Below are 27,531 nucleotides of genomic sequence, written 5' to 3'. Positions count from 1 at the left end.
CTCGCCTATTATCACTGGGGCCTGGCCGGCCTGAGGGGCATTGACGCCCAAAGACGAAACATGACGAAACAAGTCGCGCGAAACCGGCAACTGAGCAACATATTTGCTCCACGCTGCTGTAACAATCTCACCCAGCCTTCACAGCAATGTCGCATCACAAGCACCACCACCACGCCTCTCGAATCGGATACGTCACCGCCCCCCGCTTCAGGAAGCTGGCGCACAGCCACTCCGTCTACGACACACTCTTCCACCGCGTCTGTGGCGGCCTCCACGCCGGCGCCTGGCACCGGCGCGCCGCAGCAAGCCTCGCACGTGCCCAGCGGCCGCCACGCCGCGACCGGCCACTCACTTGGTCAGCTCCTGGAATGCGTAGCCGTCCGTCCAGTTCTCCTGGAAGCTGGCCCCAACCCGCTGCGTCACAAACTGGCCCAGTCGCAGCCGGTTCTGCATGCACTTCTGGCGGCACTCCTTCTTCTCGATTTTGCTCTTTTCGATGAGCAGTTTTTTCACCATGTCCACACACTTGTCCAGATTGGACTTGTTCTGTTCGACCAGCTTCTGCTGGGCATTCAGCTGACGCCGGAGCTCCTCGTTCGTCTGCGGCAGGGGACGGCCGGTTAACGAGGTGTTAGCGGGCGCTTAAAGGGCGGTTAGCACAGGGCACTCGGCGTGAGCGAAGAGCGGTTGAGGAGTTAAGGTCGTTAACGCCATCTTAACGAGCTACTCCTACGCATTATTTGGCGGCGGGTGAGGCGCGTCACCACGCGGCTGCCGCACGCCTACCAGGCACACCTCACGGGCCACGACAGCCATTCTCTAGCGTGGACACGGATCCCGACAGGGATATCGTCAGACAACGCTGATCACCAGACGTCACCAGAAGGGCACGACAGTCAGGCGCTCGGGAGGAGGGATGGGAGGGGGGGGGGGGGCATGGCCGGCGGCAGACGCCAGAGAGCAAGCAGGCGTGACAGACATGACAGGCCCGCGGCTCTGCCGGCCGGTCCAGCTGACGCCGCGTCGACAGACCCGGGCCCGAACACATGACGGGCCTGCGGGTCTGCCGGCCGGTCCAGCTGACGCCGCGTCGACAGACCCGGGCCCGAACACATGACGGGCCTGCGGGTCTGCCGGCCGGTCCAGCTGACGCCGCGCCGACAGACCCAGCCCTGACCCGGCCGGCCTCCCGGCGGCAGACGGCGCCAGCAGCGCCACCCAGGACGCACGCTCACAGCCGAGGACGGGGCGTCCCTCGTCTGTGCAGGTCGGAGCCGAGCTCTAGGCAGCGCTTGGGTGTCTGCTGCGCCCTGACTGGCCTGGAGCGGCGACTGACTCACAGCCGGTCTTCCTAGACCCCGTCCGAACCCGACGGCTAGCGTGCAAGGGTCAGGGGCCAGCGGTCCGGCAGCGGGCGCAACGACCCATCTTTTGAAATGACCGGCGGCGGGCGCGGCCTCTCCAACATACGCAAACCGTAAATAACATGAGAGCCCCGCCTGCACTCCTGACAGCTCCGCTGATTAACAGCGCATGGAACATCCTGTCGCGTCAGGTCTGTGGCTGAACAGCTATGACGTCACCACTGGCGTGACGCACTGGACCGTCGTCATGACAACGCCCCAACCGCCTGGCGCGCCGGGACGATTCAAAAGAGCCGCCCGAAGACCGACCGGCGGCGTCTGTGTCCGTGTCTGTGCCTGTCAGTGGCGACTGTGGGCGTCTGGTGGCTTCATGCAAGGCAAAACGATTAGCTCGCTCGCGTCGCGTTTTATGACGACAGTGCACGCTTTTATGATGCATGCGACCGATGGGACGGGCTTGATGCAGTCAAATGGAAACCGCTAGCACATGCCGGTCGAAGTACCTTCGCCATTCAAGGAAATTCTCGCGCAATGAGAAGAACAGTGTGTTGGAGAGCCCTGATGGCAAGGCCGAGGGAGTGCACCGCAGTTTCTAAACAGCCGCCTTCGTAGAACCTGGACCTGTCAAGCTCGATTTGCGTTATGGTTGTGCCGCCAGCCCTGTGGTTGTCCAGATCCACGCCATTGCTTGCGTCATTGTGATATGCTGCAATGACTGGGTCGGGCGGCTGCACCGCTGCCGGTTGGCTGGGCGCAGCGCCGGTCGACGTTACCCTCATAGAGCATCAGCGACACCGAACTACGTTATCAGCAGCGCATCAGAAGTAGCTTGCCATCTTACAAGCACACTCGGCTCACAACCCGGCTCGAGCACTGCCATGATGCCCTTGTGGTCGGGCAGAGACGGTGCGAAGAGCGCGCTTCGAAACATCGCGAGACCAAAACGGAACCGTAGCAGCACTCAGACCACTCCTGCACCGAGCGTTTTTAGCAGAATATGCCGCTGCAGCACCGCAGTGGGTCGTGACATCCAACCCACCTACCATTCACCGCTGGCAAAGAGCCTCGCACGACCGACAACTCCACGGGACCACCACTTTAGTCGGACCGGGCACGCCGCGCCACGCGAGCTCAAGCCCACCACACAACCCGGTGGGCTTCAGCCCTTCCCCCACCTTCACCACGCCGCGCCACACGAGCTCAAGCCCACACCACCCGGCGGGCTTCAGTACCTCCGCAACCTCACCAAGCCGCGCCACGTGAGCTCAGGCCAACCACATCACCCGGCGGGCTTCAGTACATCCCCACCCTCACCGCGCCGCGCCACGCGAGCTCAAGCCCACGACGCCACCCGGCGGGCTTCAGCCCCTCCCCCACCCTCACAGTTGACGAGCGATACTCCGCCGTTATCGACCACGGTTAGCTGGTGTTGTTCGCCTTTCAACACCGGGCAGCGTCCAGCCCGCGCCGGCTGCAGCCACTCACCCGACCCATCTCCTCTATCTTGTCGCGCCGCGCCTCGTCGTTGGACGCCGCCTGGCTCTCCAGCTCCCGAAAGTCCACGCCAGTCATCGTCGTTTGTACTAGCTTGCTGGTGGCGGGCGCCGTGACAGCGGCGGTGACGGCGGCCACGGCGGCGGTGCTGGCGGCCGTGGCCAGCGCCGCGGCCGGCGAGGGCGCGCGGGTCGGCACGCCGGCGTGCGGAGCCGGCGCCGGCGCCACCCCGGTGGGTCGCACGAACGGCGACGGCGAGCCGTCCGCCAGGCAGGGCGGCAGCGGCCCGTGTGGGCTGGCCGGGTACTGCGGCGGAGGGTGGCAGTGTCAGCGGACAGCCTGCGGAACACGGGCGGCAGGGGGCTGGCCGGGTACTGCGGCGGAGGGCGGCAGTGTCAGCGGACGGCCTGCGGGACACGGGCGGCAGGGGGCTGGCCGGGTACTGCGGCGGAGGGTGGCAGTGTCAGCGGACGGCCTGCGGGGGGCTGGCCGGGTACTGCGGCGGAGGGCGGCAGTGTCAGCGGACAGCCTGCGGGACACGGGCGGCAGGGGGCTGGCCGGGTACTGCGGCGGAGGGCGGCAGTGTCAGCGGACGGCCTGCGGGACACGGGCGGCAGGGGGCTGGCCGGGTACTGCGGCGGAGGGTGGCAGTGTCAGCGGACGGCCTGCGGGGGGCTGGCCGGGTACTGCGGCGGAGGGTGGCAGTGTCAGCGGACGGCCTGCGGGGGGCTGGCCGGGTACTGCGGCGGAGGGTGGCAGTGTCAGCGGACGGCCTGCGGGGGGCTGGCCGGGTACTGCGGCGGAGGGCGGCAGACATCGTGTGGCCTATTTATCAGTAAAACGCTCAATCGACATAGAACGAGCAACGAAGGCAATGCACATCGCCACATGCCATAGCACTACGAATACTTCACGTCGTGCGAATAGCAGCCCGGGAGGATCGAGGATCAATCATGCGCGAATCCATGAGAAAACGTCACGCGTCATCCGACGACATAAATCTTAAACAAACAGAAAACCAAGCACCCAGCGCGGCGTAAACGCCGCTGATGCGAGACCAAGACCAGTCACGGCGTGCATCCACCAACTACACGGAGACGGCGACGCGGCCGGCGCAACATCTGCTGGGACTACGGCTCGCTCCGGCCGGGAGAGGCGGGCTCGGCTCGCTACACCAGCCCGGACAGACCGGTAACGGAGGAAGGCCGCCGGCGGCCGCGACGGCCCCGAGGTCAGCCCAGGTAAGGCCAGGCCACAACTCCGCCACCCGGGGTGCGCCGATGCCACAACTACCCAACTACGATGGCCGGCCCGTGCGGGGGCCAAAACGGCCCGAACCCCGAGGCCCGAGGCCCGGGCCCCGGGCCCGAGCCCGGGCCCGAGCCCGAGCCCGAGCCCGAGCCCGAGCCCGAGCCCGAGCCCGAGCCCGAGCCCGAGCCCGAGCCCGAGCCCGAGCCCGAGCCCCGGCCCGCGCCCGTCGCCGGGCGGGAGAGAGCGTGCTCCGCTCGACAGGGCGGCGGCATGCCGAGAAGGTCGGAGGACGCCTCACCGCCAGGAGCCGCGACGCCGCCGGCTGGTGCGCCCCGACGCTACGCACCGGGAGGGACGGCGCGGCGCGCACCGGCGCCGGGCCCACGGCCGGGCCGCGGAAGTACTCGTTGATCAGCTTGTTGTTCTTGCTGTCGGCGCGCTTGGGGCCGCTGGCACCGCCGTCGTCCGCGGCCGTGTTTTTTCGCTTGCGTTTGGGCGTGCGGGCCTGCGGCGGCGGCGCCGGCGGCACGCCCTTGTCCGGCGAGTTGGCCTCCTCCTTGTCGCTGACCGAGCCTGCAACGCCACCGTCGACATCACAGTCGGCACCATGGTGTCTCACATCTGCAGTGCCGCGATCAAAGCCTTCGCTGCCATCTCCCTCATGATCAATGTCATCATGTTCATCAGTATAACCTGCTCGCCCATCCGTATCACCGCTCAGATTTCACGGGGGCAGTAAGCCTTCTCAAGAACGCCAACATCATCCATATCCGACTAGAGCATCCATACCCGACCGCGCTGGACGCGCTCTGTAACGCCGGATTACGGCGATCACAAACGGCTCCACGCAAGACGCAGAATCATTCATTCATCATCAGAATCATCATTCATGTCAATGCATCTGAAAGGTCATTCGCATACTCGTGCCAGGCCTTGTGCGCGGCTGGTAGGCGAAATAACATAGCGTGAGGAGCAACCGAGCACAACATGACCCGTCACACTTATAACCCGCACAGGATACGACTCAATACTCAACGGGATGCTTCTAAACACGGCGGGTCGTGAGCAGATCAGACCGGTACGGCTTAACACGCCTTGGACCGCTGATTGCACACATATCTGGCCGCACACCCAGCATCACCCACAAACTTGCAAGCCTTTCCAAGCCCCGTGGTGGCGATGATTTGACCGCAATCTCGTCAATAATCGCGCCCAACAACCCTTCAGATGGCCCTCCGGAGCCCGTTTATCCGTCCCAGAGTCAGGGAGCGCGCGGCGCGGGCTTGCGCCACTCACCGGTGCTCAGGTTCGAGCCGTCGTTGCCTTGTACGTTGCTGAACGGCCCGAGCGGCGGCGGCGGCGGGCCCACCTGCGGACACAGCGACCGGCCGTCAGTGACGTCAGTGACGCGACGTCCGCGCCGCCATCCGGTGACGCGGCTGCGGCCGGCGGCGCGGCGGCGCTACCGTCAGGACGGGCACTGCGGCCCGGCAGAGAAGCGACCGGCGACCGCGGCAGGCGGGGCCGGCGGCGCGGCGGCGCTACCGTCAGGACGGGCACTGCGGCCCGGCAGAGAAGCGACCAGCGACCGCGGCAGCCGGGGCCGGCGGCGCGGCGGCGCTACCGTCAGGACGGACGCCTGCGGCCCGGCAGAGACGCGACTGGCAACCGCGGCAGCTGCGGCCGGGGACGCGGCGGCGCGGCGGCGCAGCGGCGCCCCCTGGCGGACCTGCAGGAGCTCGCTCCGGCCGGCAGGCCGACAGGCGGCCCGGTACCACAGGCAGGCGGGCCGGGCACCACAGGCAGGCGGGCCGGGCACCACCGGCAGGCGGGCCGGGCACCACAGGCAGGCGGGCCGGGCACCACCGGCAGGCGGGCCGGGCACCACAGGCAGGCGGGCCGGGCACCACAGGCAGGCGGGCCGGGCACCACAGGCAGGCAGCCGGCGGGCGGTGCGGTCCGCTGCCGCGCCCTCGGTCCAGCTCCGGCATGTCGGGCGGGAGGCCGGAGACGGGTGTGAAGCCGCCGCCTCCGCAGCAGCGTCGGACGCGCCAGATGCCGCTCACTGCTCTTCACGCGTCGCGCGCCGTGTTTACACAGAAGCGCCGGCAGTTCCACGACGACCCGAATAAGCCGCGCTCGCCTGCGGTGAGCCGAACACGCAGACGGCAGAACCGCCTATGATACCCCGCAACACCAGCCGCGCGACTACGGCGGCCGACAGCACCGCGTGGCATGCCGCCCACGCTGCCTGCAGCCCCGCGCTGCGAGGCAGCCGCCACGCGTGCGGCAGACAAGCTCCGCGGCTCCAGCTCGCGCTGCGGTGACGTCACGGGGCGACCCCCGCCAGACCCAGCCCCGCAGCGCGGCGAGCCCGACACGGCCGCGGCGCCGGCGCCCGGGCCGGCCGGCACCTGACCGCAGAGCCGGCAGCCGCCAGCGCCGCGTATCGCCACACGGCAGGGTCCGGGCCGCTCGGTCCACCGTCGGCTAGCCGGTGCTCGGTCCACCGTCAGCTAGCCGGCGCTCGGTCCACCGCCAGCTAGCCGGCGCTCGGTCCACCGCCAGCTATCCGGCGCTCCGTCCACCGTCAGCTAGCCGGTGCCCGGTCCACCGTCAGCTATCCGAGGCCGGTGGCAAAATGGCCGCGCACTCACCCGGTTGCCGACGAAGCGGGCTTCGAGCAGCTCGGCTTTCCGGCGGTCCATCGCCTGCAGGGAGTCCATTTTGGCCGCGCTCACGCCACCTGTGGACAGACGTTGCCGGCATGAGCGACCAGTGCGCATGCGCACCCGACCGGCGGGCTCGCGTCAGGCCGGCCGGGCGCCGATCCGCACTCGCACACGCCGCCGCCAAACATGGCCTCCGCCGACACATGACGTCAGCGTGGACACGGGCGGCGGCGGCGGCGGCGGCGGCGGACACGGCGCATCCCGGCTCGGTGAGCGACAATTACCGCCGGCGCCGATCGATGGCGCGGCCTCTCTGGGCGGACGGCGGCGCCGGCCGACGGCCGGGCGGGCCGCATGCAGGCGCCCCGGCCAACGGGCTGGCCGGACCACAACTCACCACACAGGCGTCTTGCACAACCCGGACGGGCGAAGCCGCCGAGTGTGCGGCTCCGGACTGCACACACCGCGGACCCGGCACACTGACACAAACATACACAAACCGTCCGCGACATACACAGACTCACAACACACCCGCCGGCCCACAACGCATCCCCTCGACCAACAACCCACCCAGACACGGCCGGCGGCCGCGTCCCCGTTGCGGAGCCTGCGCCCAATGGCAGCGGCGGCCGGCAGCGGGCGCCACACATCGTCCCAGCGGCCACGCGCCCAGCAAACCCCTCGGCACACAGCAGCCCAGTCCAGCTGCGCGGGGCGGCGGCGCGCCGGCCGCCATATTTAGCCGTCCGTCACAACACAACTGCGTCTCGCCCGGCACCGTGACGTCACGTGGGCCGGGGCGGCCCGGTCGCCTCCCAGCGCACCGTTCGCTGGCGGGCGGCGCGGCGCCGGCGGCGGGCCGCGCGGAGCAGCGGCGGCGCTCTGTCGTCACGGCGCCGCCGCCGCCGCCCGCGGCCGCCGCCGCGGCGCCCGTCCCGACACGGGTCGCACGGCGCGGGGAGCGAAGCCGGTCCGGGCGCGGCAGCCGTGTCTCCCGGACCCAGGTGCGACCGGCGACAGGCACGTCACCGGGCGGCACGGCGTCGGATCTCCGCCGCAGAGGACGCCCACACGGACTCGATGTCACCCATAGAGAGCTCGCAGGCGCGTCCCGTTGGCGCACTCACTAGCCGTGGGACGCTCTGTGCCGGCGGCGCTCCAGGTGACGCCGGCAGGCTGCACCCACCATTGGCTGACGCCTCCGCCCTCCCTGGTCCGCTGTCGTAGCGCCGTCAGTGCCGACGCGTCCGACGGAGCGCTGCTGCTCACAGCGGCGGCGCCGGTATCTAGCCGGGGCCGCGGATCCCGCCACGATAACGCCCCGGCGGCGCCTCGAACTCGACCGCGCCGGGACAGAGTGGCAGCGCGCCGGGACAGAGCGTGCGAACAATGGCAGCACGCCGCGCGCCCGCTGCCGGCAGATGGCCGCGCCACCCCTGGAAGCATCAGCCGTTCGCGCCGAGCTGGCCGGTGACAGCGCTACGCAGTTACCGCCGCCGCCATCGCTGCCGCCCGGTGCCGGGCCGGGCGGCGGCGGCGGCGGCGGCGGCGGCGGGCGGCGCTGGCCGTCGCGTCCACCACCCAGCTGAGCCTGGCCGAGAGCCGCCGCCGCCGCCGGCACGCGTCTGCCAGCTGAGCGCGCCCCAATCAATACCAGGTTAATCATCGAGCGTCGGCGGCGCGCCGCGCCCGTCACGTACCTCGCGCGGAGCCTGCCCCCTCGGACGCCGTCGGCACGGTCACGCCCGTCGCTCGCCGGCGATCGCTGACCTTTCGCCGCACACTGCCGGCCGCGCCGTCCCGCCGGCCTCTAAATTATCGATCGCGGGCGGTGGCGGCGGGCCGGCACTATTTTTCCAAACATGTCGGCCGCTAAACAGCGCGCACCCTGGCGGACCTCAGAAATAGCGAGCCGGCTGCAGGCGGCGGCCGGCCGGCCAGCGGAACGCACGGGCGCCGCCAGCGCACCGTCCCGAGGAAGGCGCCGCGCCTGGTCCGCCACGGCGCCGGGCGCTTCAAGGCCTCGCCGCCGGCGGGCAAGATTCATGGCAACCGGCGCGTCGCCGCGGCCGCTCACCCCCGCGTCACGCGCCTGGCGGCGCCACTGGGCTGCCGTGTTACTGGAACGGCTCCGTGAACACACAAAGGCGAGGCGGCCTCTGATGAATCCGCCGGTCGGCCGCGCGCGACGAGCCGCGTCAGCAGCTGGGCGCGCCGCGGCGCCCGCTCGGACTCCGCATTAACGGAAGCTTATCGCGGCGCGGCGCCGCCGGGGCAGATAATGTAGCGGGCCGCGCCGCCGGAGCGCACGGACGAGCGCCTGCGTCGCGTACGAAATAACCCAGCGATTGCATTTCTTGGGGGTACAAGCATCCAAACTCGACCCCGTTCGGCGCTTCACAGCTGTATCAGCAAAAGCCCGATGGTAATGGAACTGCGCTTGGAGCCGCCTCTGGTCAGCACCGCCGCAGCCGTCCCGTCGCCGCCCTGGTCACCGACAAAGTGCCGCGGACGCCGGCGGTGACCGCCCGGCGCCCCCGGGGCCGCGCGCCGCTCCTGCGTCTCATTTGCAGAACTGAACCGGATGAAAATCAATACGGCGGCGGCGACGCTCCTGCGACCGCCGCCGGCCGCCGGGCGTACCTGGGGAGGGGCACCGACGGGGCGCGGTGTCGGCACCCGGCCGGCGACGGAGGCGCCGCTCCCCGAACCCGGCGGTAGCGGCGGCGGCGGCGGCGGCGGCGGCGGCGGCGGCGGCGGCGCCCGCCGCGCCCGCCCACCGTGCATCCATTCTCAAGCAGACCGGCCAATCAATACGGGTCGGCAGCGGAGTCGCCGCGGCGGCGGCGGCGGTGGCGGCGGCGGCGGCAGAGACGCCCGTGCCCGCCGGCACTCATTTTTACCTGCCGGTGCCGGTCGCCGCAGCGACACCTGTCGCCGGCCGGGGGCACGCGTACTTGATCCGCGCGCGGCCGAGTGGGACGGCGCGGCGCGGGGGCCGCGCGGCCGGCCGGTCGGCGGTCGGCCGACTCACACAGCTGATCCCAAGGCCGCGCCAGGCGGCTGTTGCCAGAGGCGCGGCGGGCGATCGCGGAGCGCCCCTCCCGCGCCAAGACGACGCACACTGCACAGCGCGAGCGAGCGGGTCACTTCGCCGACGTCGAAGGCGCGCAACGTGACGCGAGATGCGCCCGGCACGTCTGACTCGGGTAACTGGTGCATCGGTCACATCGGCTTGGCGGCGTGCCAGCAAATCGGCCGCCGGTTGGCCGGAACTTATTTTGGCGACGGTCACGCAATCACCGCCCACGACCGACGGCCGCGACAAAAGACCAGATGTGGCACCCGCGGCGGGGTGCGGCGCCGCGCGACGCGTCTGCCGCGGCCGCGGCGGCGTTCGTAGCGCGGCTCGCGCGGCGCCAACGCCCCCGGGCGCTAACAACCGGTAGATGAGGAGAAAACGCATACTACCCGCTCTGCATTGGCATGTTCCAAGCAGCTGATTGCACAGTCGGCGAGACGACCCCAGCGAGCGCCGATCGCGCCGGGTCGCGGCCGCGGACGCATCGGACCCAAATGCGTCAGGCGGCCCGATAGCCGGGCGGTGGCGGCGGCCGCCGCCGCGCCAGATGTCGGAGCCGCCGCCGCGCGCCGCCACCGTACCGTAACACGGCGGTGGCGGCGGCGGCGGCGGCGGAACGGCAATGGCCGCGCCGCGCCGCTTCGACGGCGGCCAGCTAGACCGTGGTGACCGGCCACAGGACCCCGGGCGCCAGGTCGGGTCACCGCCAGAGGGGTGCTGCCGCCGGTCACGACGTTAAATCGTGCCCACGCTCGCCGTGCGACCGGACGGGAAGTCGCACGCCGGCCCGCGCCTTGGAGGCGCCGCGCTGCCGTGTCAACCAGATAAAACCGGCTCGCTGCATTCCGGAACGCAGCGCGCGCAACGCATTCCCGGCTGAGTGACCACCCGGCACGCGGCCACCGCAGAGCGTCGCCGCCATCGTGAAACCATAGGTCTGCTCACCGCGTGGGCGGCTGCTGTGACCGCTGGGTCTGGGCGTCGTCCGATGGACGCCCCAATTCCCGACTGCCTTCGAGCAAACTGGCCGGGCTACAGACTGTCAATGTCAGGCATTGCACCGCCGGAAGCCTGCAGCCAAGGCCTGACAGACGTGTGACCTGTCAACGTCAGCTGTGACCGAAGCCCAACTCGGCCTGGCCCCGTCGCCGACGAAGTCTGCCTGTCTTCACGCCACGCGGCGGTTCTCCAGCGGAGACGCCTCCACGACCGTAGCGTCCGATCCAAGCGGGCGAGCCGGCGCGCCGGGCCAGCGGCTCCCTGCCGGTGCCGTGCACAGCCGGCGGCCTCTGCGACAGCAGCGGGGCCCGACACGGGAGCCGCGCCGCTGTCGGCCGGTCTCCGGGCGGCCAGGCCCGGACCAGTCCACCGGCCAGCGGCGGGGGAGGCCGCACCGCGCGCCGATCAAGCCGTGAAAGCTCGTTTGTTTCGAGTTGCGGAGAAAACCCGGCCGGCGCGCGCGCGCGCGGTCGGCGGCGGCGGCGGCGGCGGCGGGCGTGGGGGCACCGGTCGCCGGACCCGCCGCCGACACAACATGGCGGCCGATGACCGGCGCTTGGCAGCGGCCGGCAGCGCCGGTATAAATACGCTTCCGCTCCGCTTGTGTCGGGCACGAAGTGAGCGCGCCCGGGCCGCGGCGCGCGGGTGCGGCGCGTGCAGCGCACAGCAGCCGTGGCCATCGACCGGCGTCACTCACCCGGCGCTGCCATTCCGGCGCTGTTCATGTTGTAGAAGCGGCCCTCACTCATGCTGGGCGAGCCTGCGGACGGAGGAACGACGCGTCAGCACTTGGCGACAGAGAAACTGCGTTGACACGCGCTTCACCGATGCAAAGGTTCATCACACGCGTGAAGCGCGCAGCACAGGCGTCGGAGATGGAGAAACCCCCTTGCAAACCCTCCAGCCAGAGCGCACCATTCCGCGCCTAATCAATGATTCATTCGCACCCGATACAGAGGAGCGGCAGGCGACACAAAATGGCGTCCCAGCCGAGCCCCGGAGCGCGCCGGAAACACGGGGCCGGCATGGCTACCCATCCCCAGCAGCGTCACAACGGCCGCTGGAGGGCGCCGGGAGCGCCCTGGGACGGCCTCAGAAACCGATGTCATCCGCGAGTCACGTCCACTTAAGCCTCGTCTGCATCCGACCACGTAATTCCAAATGGTTTGTCCCCAACTTGCGACACCGGGGTTAATCCCAACTCGCCTGGTTCAGTCTCAGTTTCGAAAACAGCCGCTCGTTGTTACAGTCCATCCCTCCCGTCCACAATCGCCGAGGGTGGGGGTCTGTTCAGGCCCCTGTCGAGTGGCCCAAGGTCACGGCGATACGGACCGACCATGGCCGATGCCATGCAATGGCAGCCCCAGCGCCATGATCAAGGTGATCCTGATCCCTCACCCACGCCCGACCGGTCTTTCATGTGGCGCCAGGACCTCCATGTCACGTTCTCAACAACACCAGCTCTCGCTCACAGCGGCGTTAGCCTCCAGCCGTCGCTCTCGTGGACGGCCTGCGCCCGCCGGCTATACCGCGCCTGGCGGCTTCGTCACGAGGCCGCTGTTCAGCAGGCCCGATGAGAGCGGGACAAGGACAGGGACGGGGACGGGGACAGGGACAGGGGCAAGGGAGGTGAGTCCCAGATCAGTGCGCCGCCCCAGCGGGCCACGGACACAGCGCCGCCGCCGGCCTCTCCCACCACAGGTCAGTGGTCAGGGACACAAGCCGCCCGTCCCGTCCCGTCCCCCGTCCCCCGTCCCCGTCCCCGTCCCCGTCCCCGTCCCCGTCCCCGTCTCCGTTTCCGTCTCCGTCTCCGTCTCCGTCTCCGTCTCCGTCTCCGTCTCCGTCTCCGTTCCCGTTACCATCCCCGTCCCCCGTTCCGCCCCATTCGCGCGTCACCGCCGGCGCCAGGCGTGTTAACCGGGCTGCGGCGGCGGCGGCCAGCGGCCACCCGGTATTGATCAGCGGCCGGCCTGCTGCCGCGCCGCCATCTGGCCGGATCACACACACACACAAACCTCACACACACACACACATACATACACACGGCCGCACAAGATCTCAGGCCGCCCGTCTCCGGCAAGCCCGGCAGAGGCGACGGCAGCGGCTGACGGGTGGGGCGGAGATGGAGCCGGTGCGCGAGGCCCGGTCCGCCGCCGCCGAACCGGCCCCCGGCCAAAGTCCGGCCCCGCTCCGCCCGACGACGGCACGCGCCAGCAGCGGCCCCCAGCAGCGCGCCCGTCCACCGGCGCCGCCGGAGAGCAGCCGCTCGCGGGCCACGTCACGCGGCACGACAGTCCGTCCGTGACGTGACTCGACACGTCACGAGAGCCGCGCCGGCCGGCCCACCGCTCGACGTCCCGCTTCCGCCGCCGCCGCCGTCGGCGGGGCGGCGGCGCGGCCCACAGGTGACGTCACGCGCCCGCTCGTGATTCGGCCGCCATGTTGGCCAGTGTCCGACACCAGACACGCGGCCGACCATTGTTTCTGGGCGCGCTGCTCGCCGTCGAGAGCGACGCGGGGCCGCTCGCGCTGGCAGGGCCGGTCACGGGGTCAGAGCGCATCACGGGCTCGGCGCGGGCCTTCTCAGAAGCTCCGGAGCGGCGGGTTCATGTCGTGGCGCCGGGCGCGACATGAACCCTCGGCGGGTTCGGCGGGTTCATGGGGGGCGCCGGACACCCGAGCTCGAGCGGTCATTGACAGCCAGCGAGTGGCCGACACGGCAGCGCACAGCGTCCAAAACTTCGCCGTAACACGCGCGAAAACAAGCAGCCTCGCGCATGTGAAATGCCTGACACCGCAGTCGGGATCGCAGCCCAGCTCTGGGTGCGTGGTATCATCCGGTCTTGCGAAGCGTTTCGCATCGCGCGGAAGCCCGCGAAACACGACACCCGCGCTCCCCTTTCGTCGCGATAAAGGCGCGGGGCTGAGACTCAAGAAGGGCGAGGGCGGCTGCCGGCTGGTGGGGACGCCCGGCACTGAACTATCCCAATTAGGTTCAAGGCCATCTGGCGGCTCCCAGCCAGCCCCCGCCAGACTATCGCGCTGGTGTGACGTCACCGTGGCGTTGTCAGCGCCTCTATGGGCCGGCTGCAAGCTTATCTTCTCTTTGCCACCACTTGAGCATCTCCCAATAGTGCTCTAGATAAACCCACTTTGGTTTCGGAAACGCGATAAAAACTTTCATGGTGCGCTATTTTCGTCGAATGGGAATGCGTAAACGGATCAAACCAGTTTGCAAAACCTGTCCGATTCTCGCAAGCGTTATGCTATATCATATGTTATAATGCGTTTATGCTACATGTTATAACGCGTTATGTTATAATATGTTATAATGCGAACGCCAAGATGGCAGCATCGGCCACGTTTCGTAATAACTGATGTCCTAATGAGTACGCTTCCCGGCAATACGCGGCGTGACCGAATAAAGCACTTGGGACCAGGGTTCGAATTCCCCCCACGACACGGATTTCACCAGTCTCCACGGCATAACCGGGGTGATGCTACTGACGCTTCAAGTGAAACGCAGATATCAACTGTTCATAACATACGGACAAAAGAGCATGCCTTAAAAAGGTCGCTGTGGGCTTGGGAAAAGACGTCAGATGGCGATCGACACTGCACCATCCAAACCCGTGTCCACGAAGCTGGACCGCGAAAACGAACGTTATCAATGGCGGATGCCACAAAGCCCACGCCCCAGATGACGACATCCGTCAATAAAAACGGCTAGATAAGTACCTGCATCGATAAGGCATTCCAGGTTTATTTTTTTCCGAAGCTTCGCGGGAATAGGACCACAGCTTAATCTTGCATGCCGCACTCATCAGCCTTGGATAAACCTTTGTTCCGGCAATGATCGCAAACCATCCCGCCAACAAACCGAGCGGGGTTCGAGCGGGTTCGAGCGGGGTTCGAGCGGGGTTCGAGCGAAAACAATCGGATCAAAACAGCACCATGACCACCACGACTAACAAGCGCGATCTGCTTAACGCCTCTCCGCACCTAATGTACCTCGACTTGATTTGTCCTCGATGCGCCACTGGAGGCGGAGCGGTGAGCGGCTCCCCATAGCGAGAGCGGCTCCCCAAAGCGGGAGCGGCTCCCGACAGCGGGAGCGGCTCCCGACAGCGGGAGCGGCACCTCACAGCAGGGAGCTAATCCCCACTGCGGGGAGCTGATCCCCACAGCGAGAGCGGCTCCCGACAGCGGGAACGGCTCCCGCAGCGGGGAACTAATCCCCGCAGCGGGAGCGGCCCCCCACAGCGGGAGCAGCTCCTCACAGCGGGGAGCGGTGCCGCAGGACGTCGCCGGTCCTCCTGGCCGGGAGCGCGGACCCGGGTCGCGGTCGGGTGACGGAGCGCCGCAGGTCACGATAACGAACACGGCGCGGCCGGCACCGGCCGATACGGGCACGGGCGCCGCTGAACGGCTGATGGGCATAGGTCGGCACTGCTCGTCGTCCACGGGCGACGCGAAGGTAAACGAGGAGAGCTCACGAACCGAATCAACTGATCAGTCGGGGGAGGAACAGGATCAGTCAGGGAGAGGGGCTACCAGGCCAAGTCCAGACGACCGACGGCGTCGAGTCGTGAGGCAGAACAAGCGAGTCCGAAGGGTGGGATGTCTGCACACTGCGTGTGTCGCGAGTCAGGGCAGACTCGCGTGATCTCACCGATGCGAGCTGAACGAGCTTCATTCCACGTTTGGGGCTTCGGAGGGTTAATGGTGCCCTTTCAGGCAAATGGTGGGAAAGGGCGAACTTGACCGGTTCCGCCGTCAATCGCGCCCTCGCCGCTCCCCCTCCTCGCAGAAGAAAAACGCCAAAGTGGAAAACAGCTCTTCCATACTACCACGTGCTTGTATATGCTTCAGATGCTGACCTCACGACTACCATAGCGTAGCTCGTCTCTGGCACCAAACCATGGTCTACCAATTCATGCTATAGGGCACGGAGACCAAACAAGTCCAATGTCAGATGTCCTTTCCTACTAGAATCATCACATCAATCAGTAGCTGCCGAAATCCAGCAGACCTGCAGTTCGCACGCTACCGTGCCGCCGGACGGCGCACACCTGCTGTAGTCTCCAAGGCGAGGCAGACAATAAGACCCAGTCCCAATCTGGGGAGACCAAAGTTTCTGTGGCGCAGACCGTACGTCTGTCGGACCACACAGCTTTGCCAAAGGGATAGATAGGATGTGCGCACACGACGCCTCGGCCTCGGATGTCGCAGGTCCCGAGGCGAGACGGGACAATGACCACGTTAAAAACCCGCCAGTGCCTCGGGCCCGCTCAACCGCCGCGGTAAACAAACACCAGCTCAGCTGGGTCAAGAACAGAGCGTCCCACTCCTCAAGGCTGCCGACGGCCTTTGGCGTCCCACGGTCCCGCGCGGCGCGTCATGGCACGGGTAGAGGCCACACTCAGCCAACACCTGCATCACGCCACGCTGCGTATTAGGATAAGAGCAGAACATCCTGCGACTTGGTGCGGTGTCGTAAATGAGCGAACCTCCTGGGGATGGGGATCAGAAGAACCATCCGAAAAGATGGCCACAGTGAGAAGACCTGATGACGTCATCCTCTCCCCAGCTTTACAACATAACAAAAACAGGAACTAAAACGCAAAATAAAAAGGCAAGCTTGCAATACGAAGACAGCGTTCACTTAAAGAAAGGAGCAACCGAGACCAACATCCCCACCGAAGCATGTGTTGCTTCGAATCACATACGAGTGCCACTTCAGCAGACCGTGTGCACTGCTATTGTGCGTCTCTCCAAGTCCAGACAGGCAACTGCACCAGCCCAGCATCCGAAGAGACCCGAGTTTCTATGGCGCAGATTGTAGGTCTAGCGGACCACACACGGTCCGCTAGACGGATAGACCGCGCTGCATTGATGCTCGTCGCCTCAAGCGGGCCATTAACGTCACAACATCTGACACCAGCTGCCCGTTCGAAGCATTGGAAATTTAGCCTGGACAATCCCATCGCGCTACAACATGCAACATGTAGCCATATAACCCTTGGCGACGTGGTTGGTAGATTCACATTCCACACGTGAGTTGTGGACCCATGCTACAGCACAGCTCCGGGCACGTCCCATGTACCGGTACGGCGTTCGGTGTGACGGCGGCGCGTCTCGTTAGGCGCGCGGGTACCGCCATCTCCAGGCTGCAGACGAAACATCGCTGCAGCCGAGGCGAAAGCAGGCAGCTACGGGAGACAAGTCCGACGGCATAAAGATCAGATATATGGCTGACGAGGGGTCATGAAGTCTAGTGTGACCCTTTGCATCCGCAATGACCATGAATTCCTCGCTCTTCCGTGCGCACATTGCAGTGAAGTTCCAACTCAAGACAATAATTATTTGCATTTCCTTTCGTGTTTACAGGGGAAAAGCGTTAACAGGTTTTAGTGTTTCAATGTTTTTTTACGTTTTAAGTGTTAAATGTTCACGGGTTTACGTGTTTCAATGTTTTCTCAATGTTTAAAGCGTTCAAGGGTTTTTTGCAGTGTTTTAAGTGCTTACGTGCTTACAGGGAAGTAAAGGGCCATACGTGGCAGCTCTCGGCTACGCCAAGTACCTCTCGGCCGCGATTACAAGGGTGACACTGTATCGTGAGTGCAGTCCAATCCATCATCTTTGCTAAACCGGTTGATCTGGACACACCCCTGCTACATCGCTCGAGCCATCCTTCGTTATGCTTGTGGTCATGAATCATGTAGCTCTCTTCGGACCGGGGCAGGCAACCGCGCCAGTCCCACACCCGAAAAGATCCCTACTTCCGGGGCGCAAACTGTACGCCCGACGGCCCGCACACGGTCCGACAGACGAACAGACTGGGCACCGCGTCTATCCGTCCCGGACGTCACAGACCCGCCGGCAGCGCGGGACGCGCGCCGCGGCGTCGTCGATGGTGGCCACCGGCGAGCCGTGACCGTCCACGCCAGGTGGGCGGAGGTGGTGCCGGGATTCGTGAGGGGGCGATCGGGACGTCAGAGATACGGGCGCGTCCCGTCTGCCGAGCGCCGGCGGACCCAAAGGCGTGGTCCGGCGGGACCGGGTGCCCGACTCGACGTTGTACTTGTAGGGCGTTCCCGCAAATACGCAATACGTGTTTCAAAATACCGCGCCCGTAACATTTCGTTGGCCCTGCCGCCACTTAGCTGCTTTTCACTCGGCATCGCATGCCAGTGACGGTTACCACACGCGCGTCACCCCTGAAGACCCAATGTTACAGCCACACGCCTAACACCTGGCCGCCCACCCGTTGTGAGTCTGATCCACGCAATGTTGCAACCATGATGATCTAAGCCCAGCCACCTCCAGTGCTGCACCGATACGCCGCGTGCGTTCGCACATGCAGTACGTCCACCCACGAGCACGTGCAGTGCGTGCGCCTGCGAGCAAGCGCCGCGCGCAGCTGTGCCCGACCAACAGACCGGCTGGGCTCAGTCACACCATACCAGCGGGTCTGTTGGCCGGACTGAGCGGCCCGACTAATAGACCCGCTGGGCTCAGTCACACCATACCAGCGGGTCTGTTGGCCGGACTGAGCGGCCCGACTAATAGACCCGCTGGGCTCAGTCACACCATACCAGCGGGTCTGTTGGCCGGACTGACCGGCCCGACTAATAGACCCGCTGGGCTCAGTCACACCATACCAGCGGGTCTGTTGGCCGGACTGAGCGGCCCGACTAATAGACCCGCTGGGCTCAGTCACACCAGACCAGCAGGTCTGTTGGCCGGACTGAGCAGCCCGACTAATAGACCCGCTAGGCTCAGTCACACCAAACCAGCGGGCCTGTTGGTCAGACCGAGCGGCCAAACCAACAGACCCACTGCGCACCGCTCAGCCTCAGCACACAAAGGACCACCGTCGTTATACGAGCACACATCTGTGGGCGACGCCCTTGTTCTTAACGCACCGGGGTAAAGACTACAAGCAAACACGCTGAACTACATGCAGCGTGCCATGCAATCCACACCAGTCAAATGTAAACGTTGAACGATTTGCAGCCGGCATGCATTAAACATGAGCACTACTGACAGGCTGGGATTTGAAAACCCCAGCCCACCCTGCGCCAGCTGTCGACAATACCACCAGTCACTAGTCCACCGGAGCGGAGCATGAATTGCAAACAATGAATGAGCTCTGCAGTCTGACGAAGAGTAAGATCATTGTGGGCCGCTCCGAGTCGGGACAGGCGGCGGTGTCAGCCAGCCCCGCATCCAAAAAGGCCCGAGTTTCTGTGGCGCAAGTTGTAGGTCCGACGGACCACAGACGGCCCGACGGACGGATAAATCGCGCACGGTCGCTGCCTTTGCAACCTCAGTGGTGCAGCACACACAGAATGACGCGCACCTATGGCGCCACCGGGCCGACAAAGCCACGCCTCACCATTTTGTCAGCCGGCCGTTGGCACACATGTGCCCTCCCTCCCCCCCCCCCCCGTCTGTAGATGAAATGTGGATTCCGCGGGCGGTGCTGAGCAGGTGCGTCAGTTTTTAGTGATTGTGGAAGGAATAAGCCTTCCGTAATGATGGCACTGTTTACTATGCCACACGCGATAAGGACGCTGAACCACGCCCCGAAGGACAGTTACAAAGGCGAAAAATCTGAAGCTCTTCGAGGATTCCGTGGAACATGTGGAAGTTGAATCGCGAAACTTCCTGTGCTTTTAGGTACATTTCAGTCGCATGCTGGGCAAAATATGAGTCCAGGTCATCCCTACGTTACTGACGTCGCGTATCACGTGCCAAACTGCGCCATTCTTGCCAACTACTGCAACTGCAGCAGATCAATAGCACACGCATGCCGCTGTGCACTTCCGTGATCGGACACGCCTCTGCTGTCTCACAATTTCGAAGCTCCAGCAAGCGACCTTAAGTGAGATTAGCTCCAGCAAGCGACCTTAAGGAGCACTTTTTCGCACTTCGTGTGCATATATGATATGAACAGCACTTACTCGGCATGCGAGTAAACTAAGTACAATAGAGGCACCAACCACATAAATGCAAGACCATTGCCACCCGGGTCAAAGTCATGTCACGTATGACAAGACTCGCAGCACTGTCCTGATCAGCACGCCATTTTCCTTGCACCTTAAGCTTGGAGTGGCCTGGGGACGCCTTCCTCAGACAGGGCCACACGATGTCCGTTGTTCGGTGCAGTGAGTCAACCTCGCTGGAATCGACAACTACGACCCGCCGAGCTGGCCTCGGTCATTGGTAAGGCCGTGTATAGCCCAGACGACCTTAGCTGACTTTTGGTAAGATCCATCCCCAATAAAGATGAAGGTATCGTGGGCACAATTAATTCACTCACAACGCTTCCAGACCACTTAATCGCGTAAGGAAACCTGGCCCAAGCCGTTTACAGTGCATCGTCGTAAGATACCTTCATTGGTTTCGCCTGCTGTCGTGCAACGCGAAGAAATGTAACTCCCACTACCCGCCCACTGTAATGGGTCAATATTGAATGGCTTTTGCCGTACGATCTCCGGCGACCTACGTGCTGGCATGCATGCAAAACAAAAGATGCTCAGGAATGTATGCAACTATGGCACCCAAACACAAGTTGTCATTTACTTCCTAGCATACATAGGCCTTGGGATTTGGAGGCGGGAGGGGGATACCGAGAACCGGTGGCAGAACGGGACCGGCGCAGCACCACATGCCTGCGGAGACTGGGGAGCGGGTTTCTAAGCCGGATGTCGTTAATTGGTCTGCAATTCGCCTGCGTTTAAACATTCGCAAAACCCTGAGCAGATTTTCGACCATTTCAACAAACGCGGAAAAGCTGGGCAACAGCCGCTTTGGCAATTTGTGCTGCATTTCAAGGCGCTGCAGCGTCATGATGTGCACAGCTGCCAGGACGGTGTCACTGTAGGGCATAAGCCCCGCACCGGCCATCTTGCCCGCACTGGCAGAGCTTCGCCGAAGTATTGCACCCCTGACAACGACCGGCGAGAACCATAATCGAAAAAAAAAATGAACCACACGATATAAATCGGGACGAGCGGCCAATAACCAGCCGCCTGCCTATAGAGAAAGACCGGTGTGACCCTGAAACTCCCTGCCACCGACACCCGTTCGCCTTGGTCCATGTTCGCAGCACGCCTTGCGCGACGACCTTGCGCGACAGCGAACCAGCCAGTCGTGCCCCGCCACACTGCCACCGGTGGCACGGGCACTGCCACCGATCGGGGCGGATCACCCCCGATGGCCCGCCGGGAACAGATGGATCGCTCGCGGGGCGTTTGCCAGCCTTACGTCTGCCTGAGGACGCGTGATGCGGGCGCGTGTCGTAACCTGGTGCAGCCAGGCGGGGTGCTGGGGAAGCGGTGGGCACGTGATGAGGTGTTGGGTACCCGGGGGGGGGGGGGGGGCATCTTTGTTCGAGCTATTGGGCGAGTGCAACGCCTCCGTCTAACCTTGCGATTACCCGCGGCGTTGCACCCAGGGCTTGTGGACATCAAAATTCACATTTGGAGTTGAAAATACACATTTTCAGGCGACTATGAGCTCCCAGTTTTGAAGTCCTTCCGCTATCTTCGTCCCCTGTTTTGTCAGGATGCGTTGATATGCCCACTGATTTTGGTGTCCTTGGGGGCTCTAGCGAAGATACTCCAGGTGGTCGCCATGGTGTCTTTTGATGAGTCGATTTTGGCACTTTAAAGTGCTGGGCGCCTGGCCTAAACGAATGCCAGATGAACATGTTTTTCCACTTCCTCCAGACTGACATGCGCGGAATGCCATACAGTCGGGTCCGCGTTCCAAGGGCGTCAGCATTTTATCCCAATGGTTTGCTTCTGGCTTGTCATTACTTCGTTCATGAGACTAAAATGAAAACTTCCAACTGGCTCCGCACGTCTCCTACGGAGCGAGCGCATCGAGCACTGGCACAGTCTCGTGACTTTTCGGCGTGCCGTCCACAGCTCGCCACCGTACATCGGCGCGCATAGAAAACTGAGAAAACCGAACGGCATACGCCGGAACGCGACCGAACCAGTACAGAGCGCACAAATCTTATAATGCTTTTACGAGTCCTGCGTGCGCATTCTTCGCAGCCCGCACACCTCCTCCCTGAAGGGCAGGCTGGGCGCGCGCCTGGCGCCGCCCGGCTGACAGTGGGTCGTGCAGACCGGACCCGCCGTCGGCCGGCCTGCCACCGAGCCGGCGCCGTCGACCGGCCGTCACCAGAAATAGGCCGGCGGCGAGCGGCGGCGCTCGGGCCGGCCGCGCCCCCCGCACCAGGCGCGGCCCGCGTACAACGAGCGGGCGCACCCTCATCCCCCCCAAGCGCGCGCCCGTCTCCCGGCGCCGTGTCGGTGGAGGTGCGACCCCCCCACCGAGCCGCGCGCTCCGTTGTCTTTTTACGCTTGGTGCCAGGGTTGGTCGTTTGCTCGAGCGACGTCGGCACCATACTTCGCCGGGCGTAGACAGCCAAGCAGAAAGCAAGCCCGTGATTGAGTCACCCAAGCTAAAGGACAACTTTCCCACCCTCTAGTTTGACGGACACTGATTTTCGTGACGCGAAGTATTCAGGTCGCCGAAATACGCTGTCGGGGAGTTTTCCATTCCTCACTGCGTCTCACGACTGCGGCTGACATTTGTACAGTTACTGTTGAGGGATGCGATAGCACATATCAGCGTGCCTTGCGCTCCACATTTGTCCGCCGTGCCATCTGACGGCGCCTGGGCTACATCAACTGACATTTGCCGTAACGGCCCATGCCAGCCTAATCACAGACCGTCGCCAGCTTCTCGGCCACTGCTGCCACAGAGCGCAGACGCGCGCCGAGCAGAGGTGGGGGTGGGGGATGTGGGCAAGGCCCAAAAGACAAGAAAAGTAACAGAGTTTTGACGAATTTCACACTCTTCGAGTGTTCGAGAAACGTCACGCCAGTCAGCATCTTTTCCAGCATAGCCACTCACGAAGAAGCAATCTCTGAACATTCAAAAGTGCTGGGTGTCCCAAAATTGATGACCGTCTTTCCCAGATGGCGACAGGAAGACAAACCAGGCGCGGCGCACGGCTCAGTCGTCGATGCCTCCTCGGCGACGTGCGCCCTCACACGCTCCGGCACGGGCCTCTTCAGCGGGCCGGAGGTGACAGCGCGCCCCGCTGGCCGGACGTCTCTGATGAGGGTCCGCTCAGACGTGGCCGGCACCGGTGAACCGATCTCGTCCGGCACGGCTGACCACAAGTTCTCAATTGGTGCGAGGTCGGGGTCGTTACCAGACCCCGCCCTATCGTCCGGAACCGTGCAAGGTCAGTTCGTCGCCATTCCTGCCTACTTGTGTTCGGTGCGCAGGAACGCCATTTTGCTGGAAGACGGCCTGTGACATACCCCACACAGATCAGGGCTTGTACGGCGGGCCTGGTTCCTTCTGCTGGCGCATCGCACGCGCCGCCATCTTCTTCAGCACCTCCTTCACGTCATATTCGCCTGTGATGGCTGCCCTCGGGGACTGCACGCACAAGGCAGACAACCCGCGGAAGCCAATGGTCCCCTGCACCGATATCTTCAGAGGCGTCCGTTTCACCGTCAATCGATTGGAAAATGATCGATGATCACCGATGATCGGGACTTAAAGAGCCAAGGTGCACACAGAGCCGGTTGTTCTAACGACTGCGAGAATAGAGTTCGCAAATATGCCTCCAAATATCTCTGTACCGTCGACTTCAACACCGGGCGATGTTTTGTCCACAACCTTCGACATGATTTTTCTGTAGACTGATCACTCTTCGGGAATGATTTATAATTTTTTCGGGCCTAATTTGGTCGCCAAGGTCACCAAGCTCTCCCCCCCCCCGCGACCGACGCCGTTTTCAGCACTAGCACAGCCCCGCGGCCGGCGTCGTTTTCAGCACCAATACAGCCCCGCGACCGGTGCTGTTTTCAGCACCAGCACAGCCCCGCGGCCGGCGCCGTTTTCAGCCCCAGCACAGCCCCGCAGCCGTTACTGTTCTCCAGGTCTGTCCGCCACGGCCGTGAGGCATCAGCATTTGACGGTGTTTTCCCTGACGACAGGTTCTCGGCGACGGAACCATACGTCATTCCACACATCACCATACCAACCGGACGACAGTGGGTCGATATGACCAGAGTCGATATGACCAGTGGTCGATATGACCTTTGACCAAAGCGAACACCGCATGAGGGAGTTACGCGCTCGCCCGCTGCTATGGTAGTGCTCCCGGCCAACGAGTCTGCACACGCCGGGAGCCTCCTTGAAACTGACCCTCGCTGACCCTCTTCACAGACCATGTCGCGTCACTCAGCGGGGTCACGTGACCGATGGGCCCGTAGAGACGCCCTTGTGCCGGACGCCACTAAAACCTCACTCGCCCTGCCACCTAGCGACGGGAGTGATCTGGACGCACAAGGTGGTCATCGATTTTGTGGCGGCCTGCGGCAGCCGGGCCCGCCCACGCTCGTCAGCTCCAGCAGCAGACGCCGGGCGCTGAGCCGCGTCTGGAGGCTCCCAGCGCTGCACACGGGGCTACTCAGCACGCCTCCGCCAGCTCAGCAGCTCCGCGTGGACCGGCGGGCGCTGCTCCCATGCCGCAGGCGAAGAGCGCGCGGCTGGCTCATGGCCACAGCAGCCGGAGCCGGTGCCTCCTGACCCGCGCGTCGCACGGGCGGCGCGGCAGCATCACTCGAGATACGCAGACGGTCAGGGTGGAGTCGTAAGGGCGTTTATTATGGCCCCCCCCCCCCCCACCCGGTCCACAGACATCGCGTCACCTTTCAGCACGTGCCTGTCTGGTGGCCGTCCATCGGCTGACATCACCACACGGCGCTTGAGTCAACCTGATTCACCGCGTTGAGAGGATCACACCAGGCGTTTGGACATCGAAGCAAAAAAACAACAAAAAACAACAAACAAACAAATAAGACGCCAAAATGCAAAACTGAACAGGTCAAATTTCGTTGCCTAAAAACTTATTTCTGTCACGTGGAGCCTCAGAAGCCAAGCATGCCTGTGTTGCTCCACCTGAAAACCGACCCACTTCAAACACAAGCACGCGAAAAACAAACAAACAAACAAACACACAAACCCGTAATTCCAGCTGAGCAGGCGCGCGAGAAACATCGGCAATTCGAAGCGAGTAGTTCAATTCATGCTCGGGTTTCAGGAGCCACCCATACAGGCAAAACAATTTCAAAACTTTACTGCAAACACGCGTCTCCAGACATCGTTCCTAAAACGTGACCGCCGGTGACATGCTTTTAATTTCACGTCGGACTGCGGCAGCTGTAAACTGGGTCCCCAAACCTAAACACTACCACAAACACTTCTTACTGAACTCGGTCACTTGTGGCAGGCCGTGGAACATCACCGATCATGCTGATACCAGCATTCGCCCCAGAACAACTGCTGGGAGGAGGGAGCGCCCAACCGTACACTCCCGCGGCCTTGAACTGAGCGACGGCGAGTGTTACACGATGTTTACTGCATCATCACTGATAGCGGAGTGATCCGGGTCGAAGACGCGACAGTTACCATGGAAACCCCGAACCGCTAGATCCAGAACCGCAGCACCATGAATTGCAGCAACGTTAAGAGCATGTACAAGGTCATCATATCTCCAGTACGTCCACTTTACAATGATTGCTAGACTGTATGTAGCATACCGACTCTTACACACAATGAACGCAACCCAAAAGAGCACTTCTTTCTGTGCCGTAGCAATAGATCCCAACTTAGTTTGGTAACTCCCCCCCTCCCCCCAGACGCAGCAGTTTACCAGCAATATTTTCTCTCGTTTGAAGAACAATTACGGTCTAGAAGTCCACATTTCGGTAAAACACTGGTTTTCCTCGTCGACCTGTTCGACACAGACACACTCATACCAACTGTCATGAATACCGTCCATCACGGGATACCCACCAAAGGCATTCAGCGTAGCGAGCTGTCACTGGTGGCCGCGCTTGTGCGAAAAGCTGAGAAAGCACGTGACAACTGCAAAACCAGAACTGATTTCCGAAAATTCAAAATAATGTGGAATAGGCTCAGATAACGTGCTTGTATAGCTGACCATGGACTGGCCGGCTCGCCCGTTGGCCGCCAGTCAACCTTCCGGACACACGTACGCGCAAAATTACCCATTCCAGACACAAAAAACACGCGAGTGTCGCCAGAATTTGGATTAGTGATAGATTTCAGCGAATGAAGCGCATACGTCATTTATGTAAAAATGCATTGCGCGCTGAAAGTATGTGCCTTCTCGTGCCATGCATATACCACTGTCAATTACATAAGGTGGGTGTGCACGGTCTGCGTGTGTGAATGTGTGTCGTGTGTAGTTTGAATGTTAACAAACGCTGTCAGCGAGCCCTTAACACTAATAAACAACAATAAGGCCAATAAACGAGAAAAACTACGGACCAGCGCTCCGTTGACCGCCGCCTGGTGGCGAGGCGCCGAAGAACTATCCCGCGCGCACGTTTCGCCACTAATGCAAACGTTGACGTCGTAGACGAAGCTCTTACTGTCATTTGGTGTTGGAACAACGTCAACGGCGATGGGCATTCTACGCTGTTTGCTATGGTTGTACGTGCACGAGTAGTACCATGCCGTTATGTCACTCATCGTTATGTCACCGTCACAGACAAAAGTCACTGATCTCAGTTACGATAAAGGGGCATAAACGAAATTGTGCAGATGGGAAGCGGCAACGGCAAGGCCCACATAGGCTAGATCAGATCCCGCTGACGAAACCATGACGGGACTGAACCACTACGGCCAAATGGTGCACCGCTGCACGGCACGGGTTTACATAACGTCACCTCCCTGAAGCGACGGCGACTACATCATCTGGTGCCCCCGGCGGTAAGTAAGACCTTGAGCACGACCGGTGGAACGCAGAAGGAGAAGACGGCGGGCTCCACCTACGTCGTACCCCGGCAGCACTCCCAGCGCCCCTCGCTCAGGGTCACGCTTCCCCCCCTCCCCACCCCCCTCCTCCGCCCCCGCACGCCTGGCACCGCCCATGCGCCGCCACCTATTAGCTGACTGGTCCCGTTCTCAGCCGCCTTGTTTATTCTCCCGCAATCCATACACACCCACGTCCACACACACACACACACATACAGAGCAGCGGTGCCCGGCCGTCGGTTGCCGGCGGCGCCGCCAGGCGCGCTGCCTGTCGCCACTTTCTCCGGCGGCCGTGCCTCGCTGCACCCCGCCGGCGGCGCGCGCGCCCCCACCCCCGCGCACCCCTGGCCACCTGCCCCCTCCCCGGCGGGACGAGGCGGGGAGGCAGGCCGCCGGCTCCGGGTCAGGTGGCCGGGCGTCAGCCGGCGGCGGCGGCGGGTTCGCATCGATCGCCGCCCGTCGCGTCACATACCTGCAGAGGGCTGACTGGCGGTCGCGCGGGAGACTCTCAAGCTGCGGGCGCGACCAGCCCGCCGCCGGCCCATCCAACGCTGGGCGCGCGCCGGCGCACGGGGCGTGCTCCGCGGTCCCCACCGGCCTGCAACGGTCCACACGGGGCGCGCGTCAGACGGAGCGACCGTGCGCACGTCCACACCCCACCGTCCGCTGGCTCAACTGGCGCGGCGAAAAACTCTGGGAGATTCCTGTCCGATTTCCTGGGCTGAGCTCGCCGTATGCGGCCGCGCGTTGGCGGGAAGTAAGATTGGCGCCGGCGCCG

At 63.8% G+C, this 27,531-nt stretch overlaps 1 protein-coding gene across 1 annotated transcript in view; it reads right to left on the bottom strand.

Annotated features, from left to right (window-relative positions):
- LOC119105720 (serine/threonine-protein kinase tousled-like 2) overlaps positions 1 to 27,258 on the bottom strand; it is a 36,289-nt gene extending 9,031 nt beyond the window's left edge. Inside the window, exons 1-8 of the mRNA XM_037229200.1 lie at positions 27,226 to 27,258; positions 11,560 to 11,622; positions 6,767 to 6,855; positions 5,406 to 5,478; positions 4,408 to 4,682; positions 3,129 to 3,164; positions 2,850 to 3,020; positions 353 to 600 (exon numbers count right to left, since the gene is read on the bottom strand). Coding sequence (XP_037085095.1) covers positions 353 to 600; positions 2,850 to 3,020; positions 3,129 to 3,164; positions 4,408 to 4,682; positions 5,406 to 5,478; positions 6,767 to 6,855; positions 11,560 to 11,611 — 944 coding nt within the window. The 5' untranslated portion in view covers positions 11,612 to 11,622; positions 27,226 to 27,258. The remainder of the gene's footprint in view (positions 1 to 352; positions 601 to 2,849; positions 3,021 to 3,128; positions 3,165 to 4,407; positions 4,683 to 5,405; positions 5,479 to 6,766; positions 6,856 to 11,559; positions 11,623 to 27,225) is intronic.
- Between the last annotated feature and the right edge of the window lie 273 nt (positions 27,259 to 27,531).

The sequence above is a fragment of the Pollicipes pollicipes genome, unplaced genomic scaffold (genome assembly GCF_011947565.3).
Source record: "Pollicipes pollicipes isolate AB1234 unplaced genomic scaffold, Ppol_2.1 Scaffold_6138;HRSCAF=7277_pilon_pilon_pilon, whole genome shotgun sequence".
NCBI classification, from domain to species: Eukaryota; Metazoa; Arthropoda; class Thecostraca; order Pollicipedomorpha; family Pollicipedidae; genus Pollicipes; species Pollicipes pollicipes.
Note: the sequence above shows the minus strand (reverse complement) of the source record. Positions and strands in the feature narration are given on the sequence as shown.